Source organism: Lethenteron reissneri, chromosome 24, assembly GCF_015708825.2.
Source record: "Lethenteron reissneri isolate LAM-NWPU_2019-01 chromosome 24, ASM1570882v1, whole genome shotgun sequence".
In the NCBI taxonomy this organism is placed as follows: Eukaryota; Metazoa; Chordata; class Hyperoartia; order Petromyzontiformes; family Petromyzontidae; genus Lethenteron; species Lethenteron reissneri.
In genome coordinates, this window is record NC_083802.1 from 1,008,508 (window position 1) to 1,030,349 (window position 21,842).

Below are 21,842 nucleotides of genomic sequence, written 5' to 3' on the forward strand. Positions count from 1 at the left end.
ATGTGGGGATCAGTAGTGTAGCGGTTAGCTCGTTGCGCTACGAACCTGGCGATCCGAGTTCGATTCCCGCTCACGGCCAACACCGGTGACGATTATTTGAACCGGTCATTTGCCTTCCCTAGTTCGACTCAGCCTCAAATGAGTACCTGGTGTGGTGTGTAAACACCACCACTGGGGAGACAAATGCGGCCAGTTGTGGTACTTGCCACCCATCCCCTTTTGTGCCGTGCCGCCCTTCATAGGTGCTACCCGTTAACAGCACTTGCCCCAACAGTCTGTTCAGGCTATAGGGGGCTTATTTGCCTTTGCGTGCATATACACGTGTGTGTGTGTGTGTGCTTCAGGTACGGAGGAGAAGCCCAGATGCGTTTCTCCGGCATGCTGCCTCAGGCGGTCCCTCTGGGTTCCTCCTTCACCCCCTCGGCACAGAGTGAGAAACAAACAACTCCCCTCTTCCTCCCCAGCATCCGTGCACTCAGCTTTGTAGATGCACACGTTTGTACGTGTAGAAGTCCTCTGTTGATCCACTGCTGGATGAATGCCTCCCACATGTCCTTTGGTCATGTGGGAGTTGTTTGACCATGTTTCACCACACTGGACTGGTTCGGTTGTCACTCGCCACTGGCGTTAGCCATGGCCAGGAATTGAACTCGGGTGTCCGGGTTCGTAGCGCAGTGCTAACCCCCCACTATCCCTTCTCCCTTCCCCCCCTGGTTTGTGATGCTGCCTCCCAGAGACCATGCTGAACTTCGGTAGTCCTGTCGCAAGCTCCACTATGCTGCGGTCGCCTGCAGGAGGTCAGAATCAGAATCCTATGAGCTATATGAAGCTCTTGTTTCCACAGATATTTCAGTAGGGGCGAGTCAGAATGTTACAACAACAAAAATATAAAAACACGATGCGAGTGCGAAGTAATAGGAAAGGTAAGCAAAGCACTAAATATAAATACGTAAAATAGATTAAGGTATACAAGTTCAAATTGCATAAGTACACTAATTTCATCGTTCGTCTTTTACCCGTGAAATTTCTTTGATACACGTCGTTTCGATATTCGTGGCACTTTTGCAGAGCTCATGCCCGATGTAAACCACCGGGGTATTACTGTATTTAGTAAAAAATCACGGATGAGGCATGGGAAAATAACTACTTCACAGCAGAGGTCGCAACCGGGTACCCGATACCCGTACCCTACCCGATACCCGGCTACCCGTACCCGGCCGGGTACGGGTACCCGTTTGCGACCCTGGTGCGGCCGGGTATGGGTAGGCTGTGAGTCACTGGTGAGTCACCGTTTGTCACTCATTTTCCAAAGTCTTGTCTCTTCTCCCAATTCAAGTTCTAGAATCACCGCCACCCTTGCCTGCAACATGGCTTCATCCCAGAGGTCGCAATCGGTACCCGATACCCTTCACCCTACCCATACCGTTTGTCGTAGGGTAAGGGTCTGCCTGGGTGCTGTACCCGTTTGCGACCCTGGGCGCCGGGTGACGGGTAGGCCGTGAGTCACTGGTGAGTAACCGTTTGTCACTCATTTCCCAACGTCTTTCTCTTCTCACAATTCAAGTTCCTAGAATCAACCCACCCGCGCCTGCAACGTGGCTTCATCCCAGAGGTCGCAATCGGGTACCCGATACCCGGCTACCCGTACCCGGCCGGGTACGGGTAGCCGTTTGCTCGAGTGCTGTTCCCATTCTGGTTTTATGAGGTACATTGCGCTACACACCCGGCAACACGAGTTTTATTGCTGCTCACAGCCAGCATCGGTGATGAATATTTCAACTGGTCCTGGGCCTCTGCTAGGTCGGCTGAGCCTAAATGAATACCCGATGCCGTGTGTAAAACACAACAAGTAGTTGTAAAACTGATGTGTTAACACTGCCTGTCTTCCCCGTCACCGCCTCTCCCACCGCGCGCATTTCTTTCTCGTCAGTGTTGAGCCCTCAGCAGGCCGGCCTCGCTGCGCCCGGGACGGACGCGGCTGGTGCAGGGCTCGGCCCGGAGGTGGGTGTTTCTCGGGCCGGCACGACGGGGGTTGTCTCCTACCTCCTCCGCATCCTCCAGGTGAGGGAGGAGGGCGGGCCTCTGCGCAGGGTCACATGAGCCACCACGTGCGTCGTCATCGTTGTCGTCGTCGTCATATGTCATATTTGCCATCAGTGACATCGGTGATAATCATTTTTACTGATTATTGCCATTTGTCATCATCACAATCGTTATCAATTATGTTGAACTTCTGTCGTGCCCGTACGTATCCCAAACACGTGCTATCTTTATATTCATTTCCCCCATCACGATGATCGTGGTCATTGTCGTTTGCCATCATCGTTATTATAGTCGTCGTCATCACCGTGATTGTGTTCATTAACCATCATTGTAATGTGCGGTCATTAAGACAGCAACTCCACAGCACAGCGTGGAATAAAGGTATTGGAACCCGGCATCAGCTTCAACGACGACGAAACCCCTGGGTGACCGGGGCAGCCAGGACAGCGCCAAGTCACGCTGTAACCCCACGTCCCTGCTCCAACCTTGTCCGACCATCCCACCCTCATTTCTCGTTGCAGCAACTTCTGGGACGGGAACGTGGTTCTTGAGCATACGATTAAGGAGGGCAACCGGCAGCTCATCACCGTGAGTGTTTTGCTTTGGTGCCTTTGCACGCGTCATGGGAGGGGCTGTTTGCATGCAGAGGAGCCCCCCCCCCTGCCCCCACCCCCACCCTGGTAGAGTAAACGCGAGTAATAAAATACAGCGCACATTTCCTTTCCGTTTCTCTTCTCTCACACCCTTGTCTTCCCTTGGTTTATACTGGTAGGAACCACCTGGTTCCACCAGCCCACAGGGGATTATTGTGTCCGTCCGTCGTGCATCCAAAAATGGGAGGGGTGGGGCTGGGTGGAGAGGGGAGGGTGGGGAGGGACAGGGTGGGGAGGGGCTGGGTGGGGGGCGGGGCTGAGTGGGGAGGGGCTGGTCACCCCGTGGTGCCCTTATAAATCTCAACGTTTAACCTACTCACGCCGGCTTGTGCCCGCCCTCAGTCGGCCATATTTGCGGAATACACCACGCCGCCGTTGACCCTGGCCATTGACCAAGCAACCCAACGTTCCTACCAGCTCCCTCCGCAGCAGGAATGTGTTTCATGCACGTTGCTGTTGGTCGTCTGCATGCTGTGTGCACCACCCAGGTGCTGTGCTATATCCTGCACCTGCTGTTGAAATAATAAATAATGTTAAACCACCCTCCAGCCACCACAAACTTAACAGCGGCTTTCATTTGCCTTCTCAGCTCGACAGCGCCGTGGCCGGTGGAGCAACTGGACGACATGATCACTCGGCTCGAGGGCCTCGTTGAATTCCTGGACAAGGACGCGCAGTTTGCAGGCCCCTCCCTGACCAGGTGTGGTTGGCAGCAGTGGCATTCCTGTCAACCCCTTATCAGTGCTCTAACCTTGTTACAGACCAATTCAGACCTGATTGGTCACCCCGTGCTCCTATAAATCTCAGCGTTTATCCTACAAAGTCCCATCACAAGGGAGAAACGCAAAAAAACGACTATATTTTTTTCCCATATTGAACGGCTGTACGCCATAGGGACCTGAACTCAATTTCCCAGTACAAGAATGCGGGTAAACCGTATGGGTTGCCAGGTATGCAATGGCGAGGTTAAGTTTTTTACGCGCATGTAGTGTGGTGCGTGCGTCCCGTACATTGAACTTTGTTTCGCAACTGCTCGTAGCCCAACCGTGCTAATCGGTTGTCGTCGATGCGAGTGTTTACTCCGCCCAGCATTTACCGCCGCAATTGGTTGACTGATATTTTATTTGAACCAGTTAAGGCCCCTCAGCTATAGATATTGATCTTTTTCAGAAGCGACCTGGCCGCAAATGATAGCTGAATGAAGTCGCTAATCATCACGCGTAAATTTGGAGCAGGCGAATTACTCTAAACGCATGCGTCTGAATCTGGAGGGAAATATCCTCGCGACCACGGGAAGGGAGACACGCAAACTCCAAATATACAGCAGGCGTCAGGGTCGGGATCAAACCCACCCACGACCTCCTGTATACAAGGCAAGATAGTTAATATCTCGCCGCCATGGTTAATTGGGCTTGAGCAGCACAAGTCGTGGTGGCCAGGAGGGACCAGCTTGTCAATTGGTTTATATATCTGCTTCTTAACGTAGGTTTGTTCGAGCCCACTTATGTGTGTGTGTTTGTGTGTTTGTATGTGTACTTGTGTGTGTGCGGTTATGTAGCGGTTAGCACGTTGTGGTAACGAACCTGGCGACTGGAGTTCGATTCCCGCTCACGGCCAACACCTTTGACGATTATTTCAACCGATCTTGGGGCCTCCCCTAGGTCGAACTCACCCTTAAATGAGCACCTGGTACAGTGTGTAAAGTCATTGTCACTGGAAGACAAAGGCGGTTTGAGCGTCGTGTTAGGCCACCCACCCCCTTGTGTCCCATGCCGGCCTTCATAGGTGCTCGCTAACAGCACTTGCCCCTAACAGGAAGCTATATGGGGGGGTCTTTGTCTTGTGCGTGCTCAGTGGTTTCGCCACATCATCGGCCGTGCCCCAGAGGCTGCTGGGATACCCCCGGGTGGACGGTGGTGGAGGGCAGCACCTGCAGCAGGAGATGCAGCGCAAGTACACGGTGGAGGGTGAAGATTTCCCTGACAAAGAAATATAATGATTATTGATCGTAACTTCTTCACGATCATCATCATTTGCCATGTTCAGTCCGCTGCTGGATGAAGGCATCCCGAAGCTGCCACTACCACACATTATCGATTGTGTTTCGGTCAAAGTGAATCGGAACGTACCGAGGGTAAAATGCTCTTCGCTCACAATCGTATATCGCACCATTTTACCCGCCCCACCCAACCAACCCTCCTCCCACCCTCCCAAACCCCCCCTCCCCTCCTAGCTGAGGCGCAGGCACACGAGCGAGCTTCCCTGCAGCAGATGGGCTCGCTGGTGCACCACGTCATCCAGACGCTGGCGCTTTGGAAGCTGCTATGCGAGCACGGCCTGTCCGTCCTCACCGCCGCTCTGCCGCTGGTGAGCGTCTGTTTGCTGGCGGACCAGTCTTTAACGACGTGGTCTAGCGAGGAGCGCTGATGAGTGCCGAGAGCGCGAAACCGGGTCTCGGCTTTTTTTTCCCCAAGCAGTCGCCGACGTAAAGACGTTCGTGTCGTAGGGGGAGTTCGATTTGTTTATTTTTTTAGTGGATAATTGACTTTAATTAAGTAAGTCGTGAAGTAGCAAATTCGCTGCTTGTGTCTGAGCAAGCTATGAAGAGCCGCTTGAGGAACAGAACATATCCAGCTTGAATCATGGACCTCAGTGATGCTGCTGGTTTAATGTCTAGTGCAGCGGTTAACGCGCTGCGTAACGAACCCGGCGACCGAGTTTGATTCACCGGCCACCACCACCACCAGTGACGATTATCTAAACCGATCCTGGGCCTCCCCTAGGTGGACTTGACCTCAAATGAGTACCTGGTGTGATATATAAAACATCGCCACTGGAGAGACAAAGGCGGCCGGGAATGGTACTGGCTACCCACCCCCTCGTGTGCCACCGTGCCGGCCTTCATTGGTGCTCGCTAACAGCACTTACCCTAACAGTCTGTTAAGGCTATACGGGGGGAATCTTTGTCTTTGTAACCTGACAATTAAGAACCCCTTAACGGAGTGTGAGAGGCTCATCGAGTGGTGGCACAGTGGTTCGCGCACCACGCTGCGAACCTGGCGACTTGAGTTCGATTCCCACTCGCGACCAACTTCAATGACTAATATTTTTACCAGTGCTGGGCCTCTCCCGTACGGGCGACTCATCCTTAAATGAGTACAATGTCCAGTCTGTACAAGATGTTTATTTACTCGCTGCATGGCGCTGGAGAGACGAAGGTGGCCGAGAGTGGTGCTGATCACACTACCCAATTGGTGATCACTAAACAGCGCTTCCTTCACGAACCTGTACAAGGCTACAACGGAGGATATTTGTTATTGTTTTATGATCTCACCAAGCCAGTTCTTGGGAGCGCCACACACTCGCCCGTGTGTGTGCGTGCAGGACATACGCGACACCCTGAAGGCCATGAGCCTGCAGGAGCTGGTGCTGCGGGGCGACGCCGTCACTGGCGGCCTCATCACGGCGCTCATCAACCGCTACATTGGCGACTTGGCCTCCACCGACTCCATCAGCCAGCACCTGCGTGCCGCCTGCCCCCTGCTCTACAGCGTCGATGACGTCACCTGCTCCAAGGTGCGAGCGCCGTCGTCATCTGGCGCTCTCCGGACGGAGCCGCGTGGCGGCGGCGGCGATGACAGCGGTGGTGATGCATGACCCCGCGATCCAGCGGGCGAGGGTTGGTGGATTGCGTAGAGATTTGTGAGGCTCCTGAACCCGCTGGTAGTCACGTACCGTATTTTACAGATTCTTCGATGCTCTGGGCAAAGTAGACGCATCCGAAGGTTGTGCCCGTTGTCAAAAAAGTGCAAACTAAACTATAAACTAAACTATTGTTATTTATCTTCTTGGTTCGTTCGGTAAAGTCACGTAGAAGGGAAGTAATAAAATAATAAAAATAAAACATAAAATAATCATCTACGTGACTTTACCGAAAGAACCAAGAAGATGAATCCCTGCAGTCACAAAAGCTTTAAAATCAAAATTTATTGCTTATTTAGCCAGGTAAGGGATCTGGTCACAAATTATAGCTCAACAAAGTGGTTTATTTCGTGGAGATTTATAGCAGCCAAATACTCTAAACGCATGTACGTTATTCTGATGCGCTCGTGAGACGTTTACCATGGTAAAAAATGGGTGAAGGAGCAGCCCTGCAATTGCTTTGCTCGCACCCGCTGCTGCTGAAAGTGCCTCTACTCGAAGATGGAGCAGTCTAGAGGGTGTTTGGCCTACTCGAGGCTTGGGAAGAGTAAGTTACGGGCATATATTACAAATGTAAATGTTTGCGCGCCGAGTGTGAAAAACGATGTAACGAGATCCGTGTGACTGTCCTCGCGACGCAGGCCAACGAGCTGCTGCAGAAGTCGAGGCAGCAGCTGGGCGGCGCGGAGCGCGAGCGAGCGCTGCGCGAATCTCTGCAGCTCTAACCGCCTCATCAGCCACCAGGTGGACCTGCCGCTCGTGTGCAGCCAGTACCGGCACGGTGAGCGAGGCTCCTTGCGTACAACTAAAGTGGAAAAAACTGCTAAAAACTAAACTATTTTTGATATTCTATTGGAACCTCATTTGCCAGTAAAAAATATGATGATTGTTTTTTACCCTTCTATCTGGCAACAAAACTGACACCTTTTTTTACAAGGAGTCTTGTTTGCATAGACCACAATACCTGCAGTCATAATGCAAACAAAAAACACAACTCTGATAATGTGCGCCTTTTGGCGTCATCTGGTCCAACCCATGTGAGACTAGGCTCTAAGGAAAGTTGTTTTCGGGTGTGGACCAATCAACTTCAAGGACAGTGCATACATTATCAGAGTTATGTTTTTTGTTTGCATTATGACCGCAGGTATTGTGGTCTATGCAAACATGACTCCTTGTAAAAAAGGTGTCAGTTTTATTGCCAGATAAAAGGGTAAAAAACCAATGATTATTTCTGATGTTATCAGGTAAGGCCCACTCAGCTATGTGGCTCTCTTTTAGAAGCGACCTGGCCGCAACTGACAGCTCAACGAAGTGGCTGATCATCATGTGGACATTTCTAGCAGCAGGCAAATACTCTAAACGCGTGACATTGATTCTAAATGTGGAGGGACGAAACCGGAGGACCAGGAGCAAAAATCGACACGACCACTTGGAGAACGTGTAAACTCCAAATATACAGGTTTCAGGGTCGGGATCGAACCCGCGTCTGTTTCATACACATGGAAACTTAGCATTGTCAGAATAGAATCTGAATATTTATACTGGAGGAATCCAATGAGCTATCAATTTGTTTTGTTCCAGATATAGTGTAAAAATGTATGTCATAGCTGCTTATGACGACACATTAATTCGGTGGTTGATAATGAGCGAGTGTGTGCACATGTGCGCGTGCAGTGCGGTTCTACGAAGGTGTCCTGGAGCTGTCTCTCGGTGCGGCCGAGAGGATCGACCCGCAGGGTTTGGGCCTCCACTTCTACAAGAACGGGGAGCCCTCCGAGGACGCTCAGGGCCGCCAGGCGTACATGGAACGGTAAGGGGGGACCCCTGCCCCCCTTACTGTGACCTGCCAGCTGGCATTCGACACTCCACGTGCCTTAAAGTGCACATAGCCTGGCACAAGTGCCGTTGTTGTTGTTGTTATATGTGCGTGCCTGTGTGTGGTGCAGGCTGGAGTGCTACCGCTGTGTGACGGACATGCTTCAGGAGCTGGTGCAGGCGTCGCGAGCGCCCGTCCAGTCCCCGAGCGTCCCGTCGCACCCGGGCCCGCCGGCCGCGCCGGCTGACACCAACCCCTTGCCCAGCACGGAGCAGGCCGCACAACACGTGAGGAACAAATACAAAGATCCCCCCTATAGCCTTAACAGACGTTTGGGGCAAGTACTGTTAGCGAGTAGCACCTATGAAGGCCGGCACGGCACATCAGGGAATGGGTGGCCAGCACCACTCCCAACCGCTTTTTTCTCCCCAGTGGCGATGTTTACACACCACACCCGGTACTCGTTTGAAGCTCAGTCGACCTAGGGGGGAGGCCAAGGACCACGTGGGATATTCGTCACTGTGTTTGGCTATGAGTGCTAATCGAACTCGGGTCATAGCCGGGCTTGTAGTGCAGCGCGCTAACCGGTACACTACCAATCCCCTCACAACACATGAGGAACACACACACAAACAATACAAACGTATACCTGCGTGTAAGTGCACAACGACAACAACAGTGACGGTGACGTCCCCACGACACTCGCTGCACTTTGAGGCCACCTGATGCGTCTGAAGGTTTGCTGGCAGGTCACAGGACCCATCCAGGTGTTGTCGGTTTACTGAGATGGACCACCTTTGTTCACCGTTGGAAGCGGCGCACAAACACAGGCAGTGTTTACTTGCACAAAGACAACGTTTACACACAGCACACACGAGCGCACTGCACACGCACACACACCCACTCAACAGCAGTAGCGCTCAGCAATGAGCTGTGGTCACGCGTGATGTGACAGAGCTGGCTGCTGGCCCTCCCTGTCCCCCACTCCTTCCGTGCAGTATGAGCAGATGCTTCGTTTGGCTCAGCGCTGCACAGACGAGCTCTTCCACATCTCCCTCTACGAGTGGCTCGTGGCTGCCGGCCTCCCCGACAAGCTGCTGGAGGTGATGATGATAGTTGTGACCGCGGTGGAGATGATGATGATGATGATGAAGGTGGTGGAGGTGAAAATGATGATGATGCTGGTGCGTGTGATGTTGATGGCGATGATGTTGGAGGCAATGGGGATGGTTGTTGGCGTTGGTAATGATCGCGACGATGACTGGGTTTTTCCCACTGCGGGAACCCCCAAGCCATGCCGCTGACATCGCATACAACGAACAGGTCGTCCCTCGTGTATGGCAACAACAATGATTACCCTACCCCCCACCCCCCTGGCCCTGCTTAGCCTCAAGCCAGATTCAGACATCTTGTGAGGACAAACACATCACAGTTTTATCACAGTTTTGTTATTTGGCTTTGCAAATTTTGGGATTTGTTTTTTTAATGTTATCCAACGTCCCGTCCGGACGTTCTCGTGCAGGTGTCCTCGCCGTACCTGCAGCCGTACCTGGTGCGCATGAGCTCCCTGCAGCAGGACAAGCTCACCTACCTGGACCTGCTGTGGCGTTTCCACCAGAAGTCGGGCGCGTTCGGTGCCGCGGCCCGTGTGCTCGCCCGCCTCTCCGACATGAGCAGGTGCGCCCGCCGCCGCCACCACTACCATCTACTTCTACTTCTCGTTCTCTTCTCCTTCTGACGTACAGCTGATGTAGATGCAGAGCATGATAATACAATTGCACGATTCTGATGATCAAGCCAGATAACCGCATCAGGAGTAGCGGAGTGTATCGCTGTGTGTATGTCGTGTGTATGTTGAACTTATTCTGCACTATGTAGCCAACCATGCTAATTGGAGATGCGGGGGAAGGACAGCCAACTAAACACAAAAAATAACACAGTTATTGGAAAAGGTGTTTTATGCAACTGGCCACAGGCCATTTCTCAATGTGCCTGTAAAGTATAATTCTCCCATTCCGTACCGACTGCTTTTTCTTGCGACGGCACCCCCGGGGGCCCTCTGCCTTCTTGATAATTTTCTCAGCTGATAAGTTTTCGCTCTCTCCCGCACGTTGAACACGCGCAGCACGGAGGTGACGTTACAGCAGCGCATGGAGTACCTCGCCCGCGCCATCCTCAGCGCCAAGAGCTCCCCGACCGTGCCACCCCACGCCGCGGACGGCGAGTTTCTGCACGAGCTGGAGGAGAAGATGGAGGTGAGGAGAAGAGGTGGCGGTTGTGGGCAGCGGTAGTGGTGTTAGCGGTTATAGTCCTGTGCAGTCCTGTGCTGCGCTACGAATCCGGCGACCCGAGTTCGATTGCCGCTCACGACCAATGCCGGTGACGATTATCATCATTGGTCCTGGGCCTCCTCCCTAGGTTGACTCGGCCTTAAATGATTACCTAGTGCCGTGTGTAACCATCGCCATTAAGCAGACAAAAAGGCCCTGGCGTGGTGCTGGCCACCTACCCCCTCTCGTGTGCCACAGTGCCGGCCTTCGTAGGTGCTCACTAACAGCACTTGCCCCAACAGTCTGTTAAGGCTATATGGGGAATCCATCTCTTATTTAATAGTTTTTTGATGCCGGTTCAGAAACACGGTCGTTAACGAAAACTTTTGAACAAATAACTGCAGAAGCAAGGTAGAAGCAACGCTTAGAATTGCGCTGAGAGACGGAGAGAGGAACGAACATATTAGGGAACATACGCAGGTACATTTAATACAATTATAGACTGTTTCGGAAAGCCAAATGGGCTTAGGCAGGACAAATCGCGGATGTGCCATGTGCCTCTTGCGATGTGTTTTTGGCAATTATGCCGGCATTTAACTTCCTGAAGACGCCCGATCGAAACGACAAACATTTTGCCAAACAACACACGCTGCAATCTGAAGATGTTAACGAAGAGCTAAAGCTCTTTGTAACAAATCTCCGATATAATAACTGCAAAAAAATTAGTGAAATTTAGCAATAGTAGGGAACATTGAGAAAGAAGACCGACAAAAGTTGGGTTTGAGATACGTTCATGATGAAGGTTTTTTTCCGGGTTAGATTGCGTAAACATGAACGCGTCGTTAACGCACCACCACTCGACTCAGCCAATTGGTAAGGTTTGTCACGTGAACAAAACGTGCGTATCAGTTACGACTCCAGCACGCCGGTGTGTTGGAGAGTAAAACCACAACATTTACAATTTGAGTATGGTGACGTTTCGCTGGTAATTCCAACCAGCTTCATCGGGCGATTTTTGCCGTAATTGAGATGAATGCGTGCCGGTCACATATGCGTCTCTGTACGTAGGCCTCGGCAAGGCAAGGTAATTTACCCTTTTTACCGGGTACAAGGGTAAAGGTGTCGACATGCCAAGGGGTAAGCTAAAGGGTAGGGTAAAGGTAGCTCGGAAGAATTACCGGTAGGGTAAAGGTAGCGCGAAGTATTACCCGGTAAATACGGTGCCTTGTTTACCGCTAAAAGCTCCGTGGCACTCTACCTATCATTTACCGTTATAAACCTTGTTCATGTGTAGTAGTTCCCTACTAATTACCCTGTAATTGGGTCATTTGTATGGGGTAAGGTAAAAGGTAGGGTAAAAATAGGCTCGTTTTTACCTTTTAACTTTTACCTTACCTTGCCGAGGCCCATCTGTACGTCTGTAAGCGTCCTCTGTGTGGCGTGTGCTGTGCCCTGAGCAGGTAGCGCGGATACAGCTGCAGATCCAAAAGACCCTCGGCAAGAGCTATGGCTCCTATCCCGGCATTGCAGAGGCACTCGGCCAGCTGGACTCTCAACTGATGGACGTCACCAAGGTACACGCACGTGACACGGCAACAGAGCGGCACAGCAAGTGTGCATCTCCTCGCCTCCCATTGGCACGGTGGGCTACGTCCGGTGCGAAAGAAGTTCAACACATTTCGATTTAAAGCTTTCGTGACTGCAGGGATTCATCTTCTTGGTTCTTTCGGTAAAGTCACGTAGAAGGGAAGTAATAAAATAATAAAAATAAAACATAATAAAATAATTCTCACGACGTTTCGGTCACAACGCAAGCAGCCGTCCTCAGGTGAAGAACAGGTCTGTCAGACTCTGTCTTCTCGACAGACCTGGTCTTCACCTGAGGACGGCTGCTTGCGTTGTGGCCGAAACGTCGTCAGAATTATTTTATTATGTTTTCTTTTTATTATTTTATTACTTCCCTTCTACGTGACTTTACCGAAAGAACCAAGAAGAAGTTCAACATACATAACTTAGTCGCACAGAGATCCATAGACTCGCACATTAATCTACCATTTCTTGAGAACTGATTTTTGTGTTTAGTCTGTTGTCCCCCCCCCCCCCGCACCTCCAATTAGCATGGTTGGCTACGTACGGTGCGAAAGAAGTTCTACATACATGCATACTTGACTGCGTGTGTAACTCCCGGTTATCCGTGGGCAGATTTATTATCCCTGTTGGCAATCCATCGTTCTTGTGAAAATATAATATTGAGAACGGGGTATTTATCCCACCATAATCTCTGCCTTTTGCACACCACTGAGGGTGGTTAAAGTCGTTGCTGGACTTTTGTCACGGGAGACTTGTGATCGGTGCAAAAACCCACGACACAACTTTGCGGCGGCCACGTGCGGTGGATTATTTTAGACTGGTCAGCAGGTGGCAGAGGTCGCTCCAGGCGTGCTCATTGTGCGTGAGAGAGAAATGTCGCGGACAGTGAGGCTTGTGCACGGCGGTGGAACACGGAGCAAGCGCCGAAGTGTTCTTGTACACGTGGGTACCGAGAGGCCAGCCGACAAACACGGACTTAGTAATCTTCTTGGTTCTTTCGGTAAAGTCATCACGTAGAAGGGAAATAATATAATAATAAAAATAAAACATAATAAAATAATTCTCACGACGTTTCGGCCACAACGCAAGCAGCCGTCCTCAGGTGAAGACCAGGTCTGTCGGGGAGACAGCGCTGTCGTGAGAATTGTATTTTATTATGTTTTATTATTATATTATTTCTACGTGACTTTACCGAAAAAACCAAGAAGATGAATCCCTGCAGTCACGAAAGCTTTAAATCGAAATTTAACAGACTTAGTAACTCGTGCCTCAGTTACCGATTACTTCATTAAGCAATGAAAACCCACCACACATTCTACAATGACGACATACCACGCATTCCACGTCTTCAACCCCAGGCTATGTGGTGGGTGGGTAAGCAAATACATATTTTTTACGGCTGATTTACATTTGTTTTGATTTTATCTGGGCGACCCCTCCCCATTCAGAAATGTACTGTTAATGTGGCGCTGACTGAATAAGCACTCAAAGTGTGGAGTCAGTGTTTTGACTTGACGGTTGTATTTGACTGCGTCGAATGTGACGTTGCGTTGAATTCCTCATTGCGAAAGTGCGCTCGCGTGTTTGTGTGCGCGTGTGTGCGCGTGTGTGCGCGTGTGTGTGCGTGCGTCTGTGTGTGTGTGTGCGTGTGTGTGTGCGCGTGTGCGTGTGTGTGTGTGCGCGTGCACTTGCACGTCTGTGTCAACAGCTGTACGGGGACTTTGCGGACCCGTACCACCTGTCGGAGTGCAAGCTCGCCATCCTGCACTGCGCCAGCCACGCCGACACCACCCTTGTCCAGACGCTGTGGCGCGACATCGTGGAGAAAGGCAGGAGGAGGATGGGGAGAACGGCACACTCCTACCGCACCACCACCACTCGGGCAAAGGGGGTTGTTAACCGATTATCGATTTTGTGATAATCTGCCCTCCGCTGCTGCTCGCCACGTTGTGCTGCTCCCCGTGGCGTGCCAAAATAATTTCCGGACCTAGTCTCGCGAACTGTTCCGGCTGAAATTAACCACTGCTAATTTAGGAAATCCCTTCTTCCCTCTGGGGCAATCAACAGTCGTTGTCCTGTGGAGAAGGCTCACCTTCCGCGCCACGGTGGCTAGGAGATGTTAACTACCTCGCCTGGAATGCAAGAGGTCGTGGGTTCGATCCCGACCCTGACGTTGCCTGCTGCTGTATATTTGGAGTTTGCGTTTCTCTCTCTCCCCGTGGTTGTCGCGTGGATTTTTCTCCGGGGTCCTCCGGTTTTTTCCCTCCACATTTGGAAACAAGCATTTAGAGTATTTGGCTGCTATGCATTTTCACATGATGATGAGCCACTTCGTTGAACTATAATTTGTGATAGCCAGGTCACTTCTGAAAAAGAGCTAAATAGCTTGGAGGGCCTTGCCTGCTAAAATAAAAAATAGTTTAGTTTTTAGTTTAGAATGTGGAACAACCACTGGTTCAGAGGCAGTCACAGGATTCGACCACCGCTACTGATAATTTGAGCAATAAATCACTGACTTTGGTTTTTACATCGTTCAAATATATATAATAAATGTTACGTACCATATGTTGAACTTCTTTAGCGCCGTACGTAGCCAACCATGCAGTGTTGAGTCTATGTGCAGTGTTGAGTCTATGGTGCAGTGTTGAGTCTGTGGGCAGTGTTGAGTCTATGGGCAGTGTTGAGTCTATGGTGTAGTGTTGAGTCTATGGTGCAGTGTTGAGTCTATGGCCAGTGTTGAGTCTATGGTGCAGTGTTGAGTCTGTGGGCAGTGTTGAGTATGGTGCAGTGTTGAGTCTGTGGGCAGTATTGAGTCTATGGGCAGTATTGAGTCTATGGGCAGTGTTGAGTCTATGGGCAGTGTTGAGTCTATGGTGCAGTGTTGAGTCTATGGTGCAGTGTTGAGTCTATGGTGCAGTGTTGAGTCTATGGGCAGTGTTGAGTCTATGGTGCAGTGTTGAGTCTGTGGGCAGTGTTGAGTCTGTGGGCAGTGTTGAGTCTATGGGCAGTGTTGAGTCTATGGGCAGTGTTGAGTCTATGGGCAGTGTTGAGTCTATGGTGCAGTGTTGAGTCTGGGCAGCGTTGAGTCTGTGGTGCAGTGTTGAGTCTATGGTGCAGTGTTGAGTCTATGGTGCAGTGTTGAGTCTATGGGCAGTGTTGAGTCTATGGGCAGTGTTGAGTCTGTGGGCAGTGTTGAGTCTATGGTGCAGTGGTGAGTCTATGGTGCAGTGTTGAGTCTGTGGTGCAGTGTTGAGTCTATGGGCAGTGTTGAGTCTATGGTGCAGTGTTGAGTCTATGGGCAGTGTTGAGTCTACCCTCCCTGGTCTCCCCCTCTCACCATCTCACTGTCATCTCTGCCCCCCCCTCCCACCCCGTGCTCACAGAGTTGCAGGAGAGTATCTCCCGGAGCCCCACCGACCGCATGCAGCTGCTGAACCAGAAGCTCGTGTCCCTGGGCAAGAGCTACAGCAGCACGCCACAGTACTTCCCGTTGGGTGGGTCCTCCGCACTGCTCGGCAATGTTGTTGTTCTTCTGTGTGTATGTATGTATGTGTGTGCTGTACGTTGAACTTCGTTTGCGGAGGTGCGGGGGGAAGGACGGCAAACTAAACACTAAAAGCAATTCTCAAGAAATGGGTCTTTGTGCGAGTCTATGGATCTCTGTGTGAGTCTATGGATCTCTGTGTGAGTCTATGGATCTCTGTGCAAGTCTATGGGTCTCTGTGAGAGTCTATTGGTCTCTTGTGAGAGTCTATGGGTCTCTGTGTGAGTCTATGGATCTCTGTGCGAGTCTATGGATCTCTTTGTGAGTCTATGGATCTCTGTGTGAGTCTATGGATCTCTGTGTGAGTCTATGGATCTCTGTGTGAGTCTATGGATCTCTGTGTGAGTCTATGGATTTCTGTGTGAGTCTATGGATCTCTGTGCGAGTCTATGGATCTCTGTGCGAGTCTATGGATCTCTGTGCGAGTCTATGGATCCCTGTGCGAGTCTATGGATCTCTGTGTGAGTCTATGGATCTCTGTGTGAGTCTATGGATCTCTGTGTGAGTCTGGATCTCTGTGTGAGTCTATGGATCTCTGTGTTGGTCTATGGATCTCTGTGTGAGTCTATGGATCTCTGTGCGAGTCTATGGATCTCTGTGCGAGTCTATGGATCTCTGTGCGAGTCTATGGATCTCTGTGCGAGTCTATGGATCTCTGTGCGAGTCTATGGGTCTCTGTGAGAGTCTATGGGTCTCTGTGAGAGTCTATGGGTCTCTGTGAGAGTCTATGGGTCTCTGTGCGAGTCTATGGATCTCTGTGCGAGTCTATGGATCTCTGTGCGAGTCTATGGATCTCTGTGCGAGTCTATGGGTCTCTGTGTGAGTCTATGGATCTCTGTTAGTCTATGTATGTGGAACTGCTTTTGCACCGTACGTAGTCAACCTAAACACACGAAGCAGTTCTAAAGAAATGAGTTAAAGGTGCATAACTCCAGTGGCTTGATGATGATGATGATATGATGGTAATGGTGGTCATGGTGATGATGTGATGGTGATGGTTTGTATATATATATTGAACTTCTTTTGCACCGTACATAGCCAACCGTGCTGATCGGATGTGCGGGGGGGGGGGGGGAATCCTTCGTCTTTGTGCCGCAGAGTTCCTGGTGCTGACGCTGGAGCAGCACGTGTGCACGCTGGGCTGGGACGAGGGCTTCGTGCCGCACACGCTGCTGCAGGTCGGCGCGGACCTGCCGCTGCTGCTGCACACCTACGACAAGGTCTTCCGCACCAAGGTGACACAAGGGGGCGTTGCGCGGGGTTTCTCATCGCGGTAACCGAGACGGCCCACGGTGACGCCCTGGTTTGTTCTGTGTTTGTGGGTGTTTTCAAGCAGGGACAGCCCTGGTTAAAACGGTGTGGGTCAGAGGTCGCAAACGGGTTTTGATTCCTTACCCGTACCCGTACCCGGCCGTACCAGGGTCGCAAACGGGTACCCGTACCCTACCCAATACCCGGCCGGGTACGGGTAGGGTACGGGTATCGGGTACCCGATTGCAACCTCTGGGATGAAGCCATGTAGCAGGCGCGGGTGGGTTGATTCTAGGAACTTGAATTGTGAGAAGAGACAAGACGTTGGGAAATGAGTGACAAACGGTTACTCACCAGTGACTCACGGCCTACCCGTACCCGGCCGCACCAGGGTCACAAACGGGTACGGGTACCCGTACCCAGCCGGGTACGGGTAGCTGGGTATCGGGTAGGGTACGGGTATCGGGTACCCGGTTGCGACCTCTGGTGTGGGTGTTGTTCGCCACGGTGCCGCCCCTGGTTGATACGGTGTTGTGGGTGTTTTTAAGCAGGGACCGCCCTGGTTAATACTGTGTGGGTGTTATTAACCACAGCGGTGTGTGGATATTCACGTGCCGTCTGCTTTGCGCTGGACGTCAAACGGTCTCCCGTGATGGCGTTGGAACTTGGTGATTGCGGTGCACCTCCCATTTATCACAGTTTGGCTACGTGCGGTGCGAAAGACGTTCAGCGTACATATGTACGTACAAGAGAATAGTTCAGGTGTGCCGGTTGTCACGGTTCAAATTAGAGATGTTAACTATAACCTTACCTGGCATACAAGAGGTTGTGGGTTCGATCCTGACCGTGACGATGCCTGCTGTATATTTGGAGTTTGCATGTCTCTTTCCGTGGTCGCGTGGATTTTTCTAAGGGTCCTCAGATTTTTCCCTCCACATTCGGAATAAACATCACGCGTTTAGAATATTTGGTCGCTGTAAATTTCCATGTGACGATAAGCCACTTGGTCGAGCGATCATTTGTGATGGCCAGGTCGCTTCTGACAAAGAGCTACTATATAGCGGAGTGGGCCTTACCTGGTAAAAAAAAAATTAACCCGTAAAAACAAAGTTTTTCACTATAAATCCTTTATATGCGTGGCGGCTAGAGTCCTCTCGTCCTCTGGCTTGAGATGGCTGCCACCTATGGGTCAGATGATTGCCTGCCACCATTAAGCAATTGGTAATTAAATATAAAAAAAATTTCCCTAAAAAGTGTAAAGTTATGGAAATTTGTTTTCACGAAAATTAATTGTCACACACAACGAGTCTGTGTGCAAAATGTCAGCTCGATTGGATCACGGGAAGTAGGTTAAAAAACGACCGAAAAATTTGCACGGTTGTAAGCGCGCAAGCAAGCAAGCACGCAAGTGAACTTAATATAAAGCATTTAAAAATAGTGTTTAGTTTGCGCTACGCGGGAGATCTTATCTTTGCGCGTGCGATCGTGTTGGTGGCTGCACAGGACACGTGCTGGTACCGGCTCCGACAGCCGCTGCACCTGCTGCATTCAATCCGCTCCATCCTCAACAAGTACCTTCAGCAGCCGGAGACCGTGCCGCCCAGTGAAAGGTGCGTCAGCCGCCGCGCGGTTGTTCCGTCGTCGCGGGGGGGGGGGGGGGCGTTGGCGGCCTACCGTGTGCTGCGTGTGGAGACTCGCGTACGCGTCTTGTGTTGCGTTTTAGTACGCGCGCGCGTTGTGTGTACAGTCTGTTCTTCGGTAACGCGTTGCGAAAGAAGTTCAACCTTCCTACATACGTACGTGCTTGTACCCGTCTTCCCGTTGGAAATGTGACAAACGGCGGCATTATTCTCGTGCATGGGATACAACGCCGTGTACGGGACACAGAGGCCGTAGCAGGACACGACATTGCTCGTTTACGATTCAACGCCCAGCCGTCGCCTTAACGTTGGGGGCGCGGGTCGTTGCAGACGGTTGTTCACCAACACCTGCCTGGACCTGATGGCCGACTACCTGATGGAGCTGAAGACCATGGAGCAGAGTCTGGAGCTGCAGCAGACCGTGGGGAGCTTCCGCTCGCTGCAGGCCAAACTCGAGAGGCTGCTCTGAAGGCCCCCCCCCCCCGCACCGGCTCCTCGGCTGCGCGGCACCAACTACTGCCGCCGCTACCCGCTCACCCGAGTGCCCGCTGCCTCAATCCGTTTCTTGTCAGAACCTTCACCGTCGGTCGCCGTGTGCGTCTCGGTCATCTGCAGCGGCCGGTTCTTGACCACAGGGCCCCGCTGTGGACAACTTTGCCCGAGATAACCGTCGGATTTTGTCGCACGCGGCACACGCGGAAGGAAGATGGGGTTGCCTCCGCCTGTTTCTGCTCGTGCTGGAACGGGCGGGGGGGTGGGTGGACAGACCTTTGGTGCTGTTTGTTTTTATGGACGTTTTGAGATTTTCTAATTGTTGGATGTGAGTGAATGACAAATAAATGAATGCGTGATTAACTGGAGCAGGTGAGAGATGAAGCATTGCTCTTTTGAATCTTTTTTTTTCCTTTGTAAGAGACTCCGTCCTTGGTCGTACAAAATATCCCACTATTGAGAACATTGGCCAGCAGCAATAGCAGCTCCCGGCCTTGAGCACCGTTGAGTGTAAGTTGGTGTTGCTGCTGTTATCGAGGATTAAGGCTTAAAATTCCCCTGTCGTTACAGTCGAATGCGAACACGCGAAGATATGATTGGGACAAAACGAGCGGGCGAGCGAGCGATGCCTGTTCTGAAGGAGTCGGGCCAGACGCGGTGGTGTTGCTTTTGGTTGCCATTTGCCCCTGGCCCAGTGCCGGACTAAGCTAGTGTGGGGCCTGTAGCAGATGTTAGAAAGGGGCACTAAATAAGAAACATTAAAACACATTTTTAACTTGCATGGTGAAGTAATTGTATTTTTTCATTTGCTGTACGGCCAGATAATACGACAAATCGCGAACCTTAAACACCCAGTCGTTCATAAAAGTTGAAGGCGGTATAGTACTATAGTAATAGTGCAAGTGCAGAATCACTGAACCGAAATTGAAAGCTTGAAATCATTTAGCGCGGGGCCCTTGAAAGTGCGGGTTCCGTCGCATGTACAGCTACTGACCCTGGCACAACAAATATAAACTGCCCCCCCCCCCCCGTGTCTTAATTTTATCCTCTACCGCTCTGCATAGCTGGTGCAGTGGGGGAGATCCCCCCCTCCCCGCTCGTTTGTGTGTGTACCAATGATGAATGAAAGTACTCTGAGCTGCCGACGGCTTGCTACTGTCGTGCCGTTTTGCAACGCGGTGTTTTTTAAGTCTCTCGCATATTTTGGAGTTCTCCAGTGGAATGATTTCGACACGTGATGTGTGGGGGTTTTCTTTTGGCACGTGATGTTTTGCCTTGGTGGCGGTGAAGTGTTTCTGGATTCCCACATGCGCCTGTGGAACATAGATCTACCATCATTGTTTGGATTATAAGATACTCTGCAAAGTAAGACCCTGCACCCTTAAACGTCTGCTCGGTATCAATAAAGTTGTACAAATACACCCACGTAACCTGCCCCCCATTTTGTTTGCATTCAAACGGGGTAGTGGGGGGGGAGAAACGCATCTCATGATCTGCAGAATTCGGTCGTCGGTGTATTTATGTGCAACAAGATCGTCCGTTTCATATTACCTGTAAAGCCCTTTGCACGCTCTTTGTTTTTTGCTAAACAAATTTGTGTTGTCGACACAACATTAGTCGGATTGTTGAATTAAACAAAGGTCGGAATGGCAAACGCCTCGTCCACGAGTCGCGCCTTTGTGGGCGACGGCAGTGGCCACCCGGATGTTTCTGGAGACACCCAGAGCCGATTGCCACGTGGAGGAGGTGGGGAGGGGAGGCCCTGATTGACGAATGCCAAGATCAAGCCCATTGTAGGGGCTTGATCGGATGATCGCCTGTAGCCCCTGAAGTGCGTGTTAAACCCAAAAGGTTTAAGCCAGTTGAGAGGTTTCTCAAACGCTGCGTGATCACATTCGGCTGACCCAGTTGCAGTGGGTCGACTGGCTGAGGTGACTGACAAGATGCATCAGCTGTTGCCCCCCCCCCCCCTGCGGTGCCAACTTGCTGTGTTTTAGTCGCCCGGAGCAACCGCTCGTTGTGAGCGTCATTCCTCCGCTCTCCATTGTTGTTGAAGGGCGACTGCCTCCCAACTACCCAGTAACCTCAAAAGTGCACCTAGCCTGGCACTGACCAATAGTGTCCTAAACGAGCCGCTTCCTCCACAGAGGGCCGATCTTGACACTGCTGGTACCAGTCATCAGCAAGTCCATGGGGCTCCTGTGCCGTCGATTAGCACGGTTGGCTACGTACGGTGTGAAAGAAGTTCAACGTACAAACTAAACTTTATTTTACCAGGTTAAGTCCGTGGAGCTACATCGTTATTTTTCGTGAAGCGAACTGCCCGCACATGATAAGCTAAACGAAGTGGCTTATGTGGAAATGTATAGCAGCAAAATACTCTCTAAACGCATGTTTCTAAATGTGGAGGGAAACCCTGGAGGACCCGGAGAAAAATATCCGTGACCACGAGAAGAGAGACACGCAAACTCCAAGAATATATTCTTAGGTTTTTTTCGGTAAAGTCACGTAGGTAAAAATTTAAATTAAAAATGATTAAAAAAATAAAATAAAAATGACGTTTCGGAGGCAACACAAGCTTGTGTTGCCTCCGAAACGTCGTGATTTTTACTTTTATTAATTTAAATGTTTTACCTACGTGACTTTACCGAAAAAACCTAAGAATATGAATCCTTACAGTCACGAAAGCTTCAAATCTAGAATCCAAGTATATCAAGCGGGCTTCGGGCTCGGGATCGAACCGTCATCCTCCCTCGCCACCGTGGCGCCAAATGTTGTTCTGGAAAGCCAACAAACAGCCTTCTTCTGGGCTAAACCTTTCGTATCTGTGTCGAGACGGAA

General features: G+C 51.0%; 1 protein-coding gene and 1 long non-coding RNA gene across 2 annotated transcripts; both read left to right on the forward strand.

Annotated features, from left to right (window-relative positions):
• The first annotated feature begins 338 nt into the window (after positions 1-338).
• LOC133346382 (uncharacterized) lies at positions 339-2,009 on the forward strand. Its single transcript, XR_009755554.1, has 3 exons — positions 339-430; positions 735-797; positions 1,931-2,009. It is a non-coding gene; the product is annotated as an uncharacterized LOC133346382 (long non-coding RNA).
• Positions 2,010-2,222: 213 nt separating this feature from the next.
• On the forward strand, positions 2,223-20,426 carry LOC133346320 (nuclear pore complex protein Nup155-like). Its single transcript, XM_061557816.1, is given in 20 exon segments — positions 2,223-2,248; positions 2,565-2,631; positions 3,286-3,303; positions 3,305-3,396; positions 4,551-4,663; positions 4,930-5,063; positions 6,081-6,272; positions 7,040-7,120; positions 7,122-7,179; positions 8,073-8,208; positions 8,345-8,501; positions 9,213-9,317; positions 9,737-9,891; positions 10,340-10,469; positions 11,945-12,058; positions 13,783-13,903; positions 15,458-15,568; positions 16,717-16,853; positions 18,373-18,479; positions 18,840-20,426. Coding segments are annotated over 20 exon segments (2,193 nt in total). The 3' UTR covers positions 18,979-20,426.
• The last annotated feature ends 1,416 nt before the right edge of the window (positions 20,427-21,842 follow it).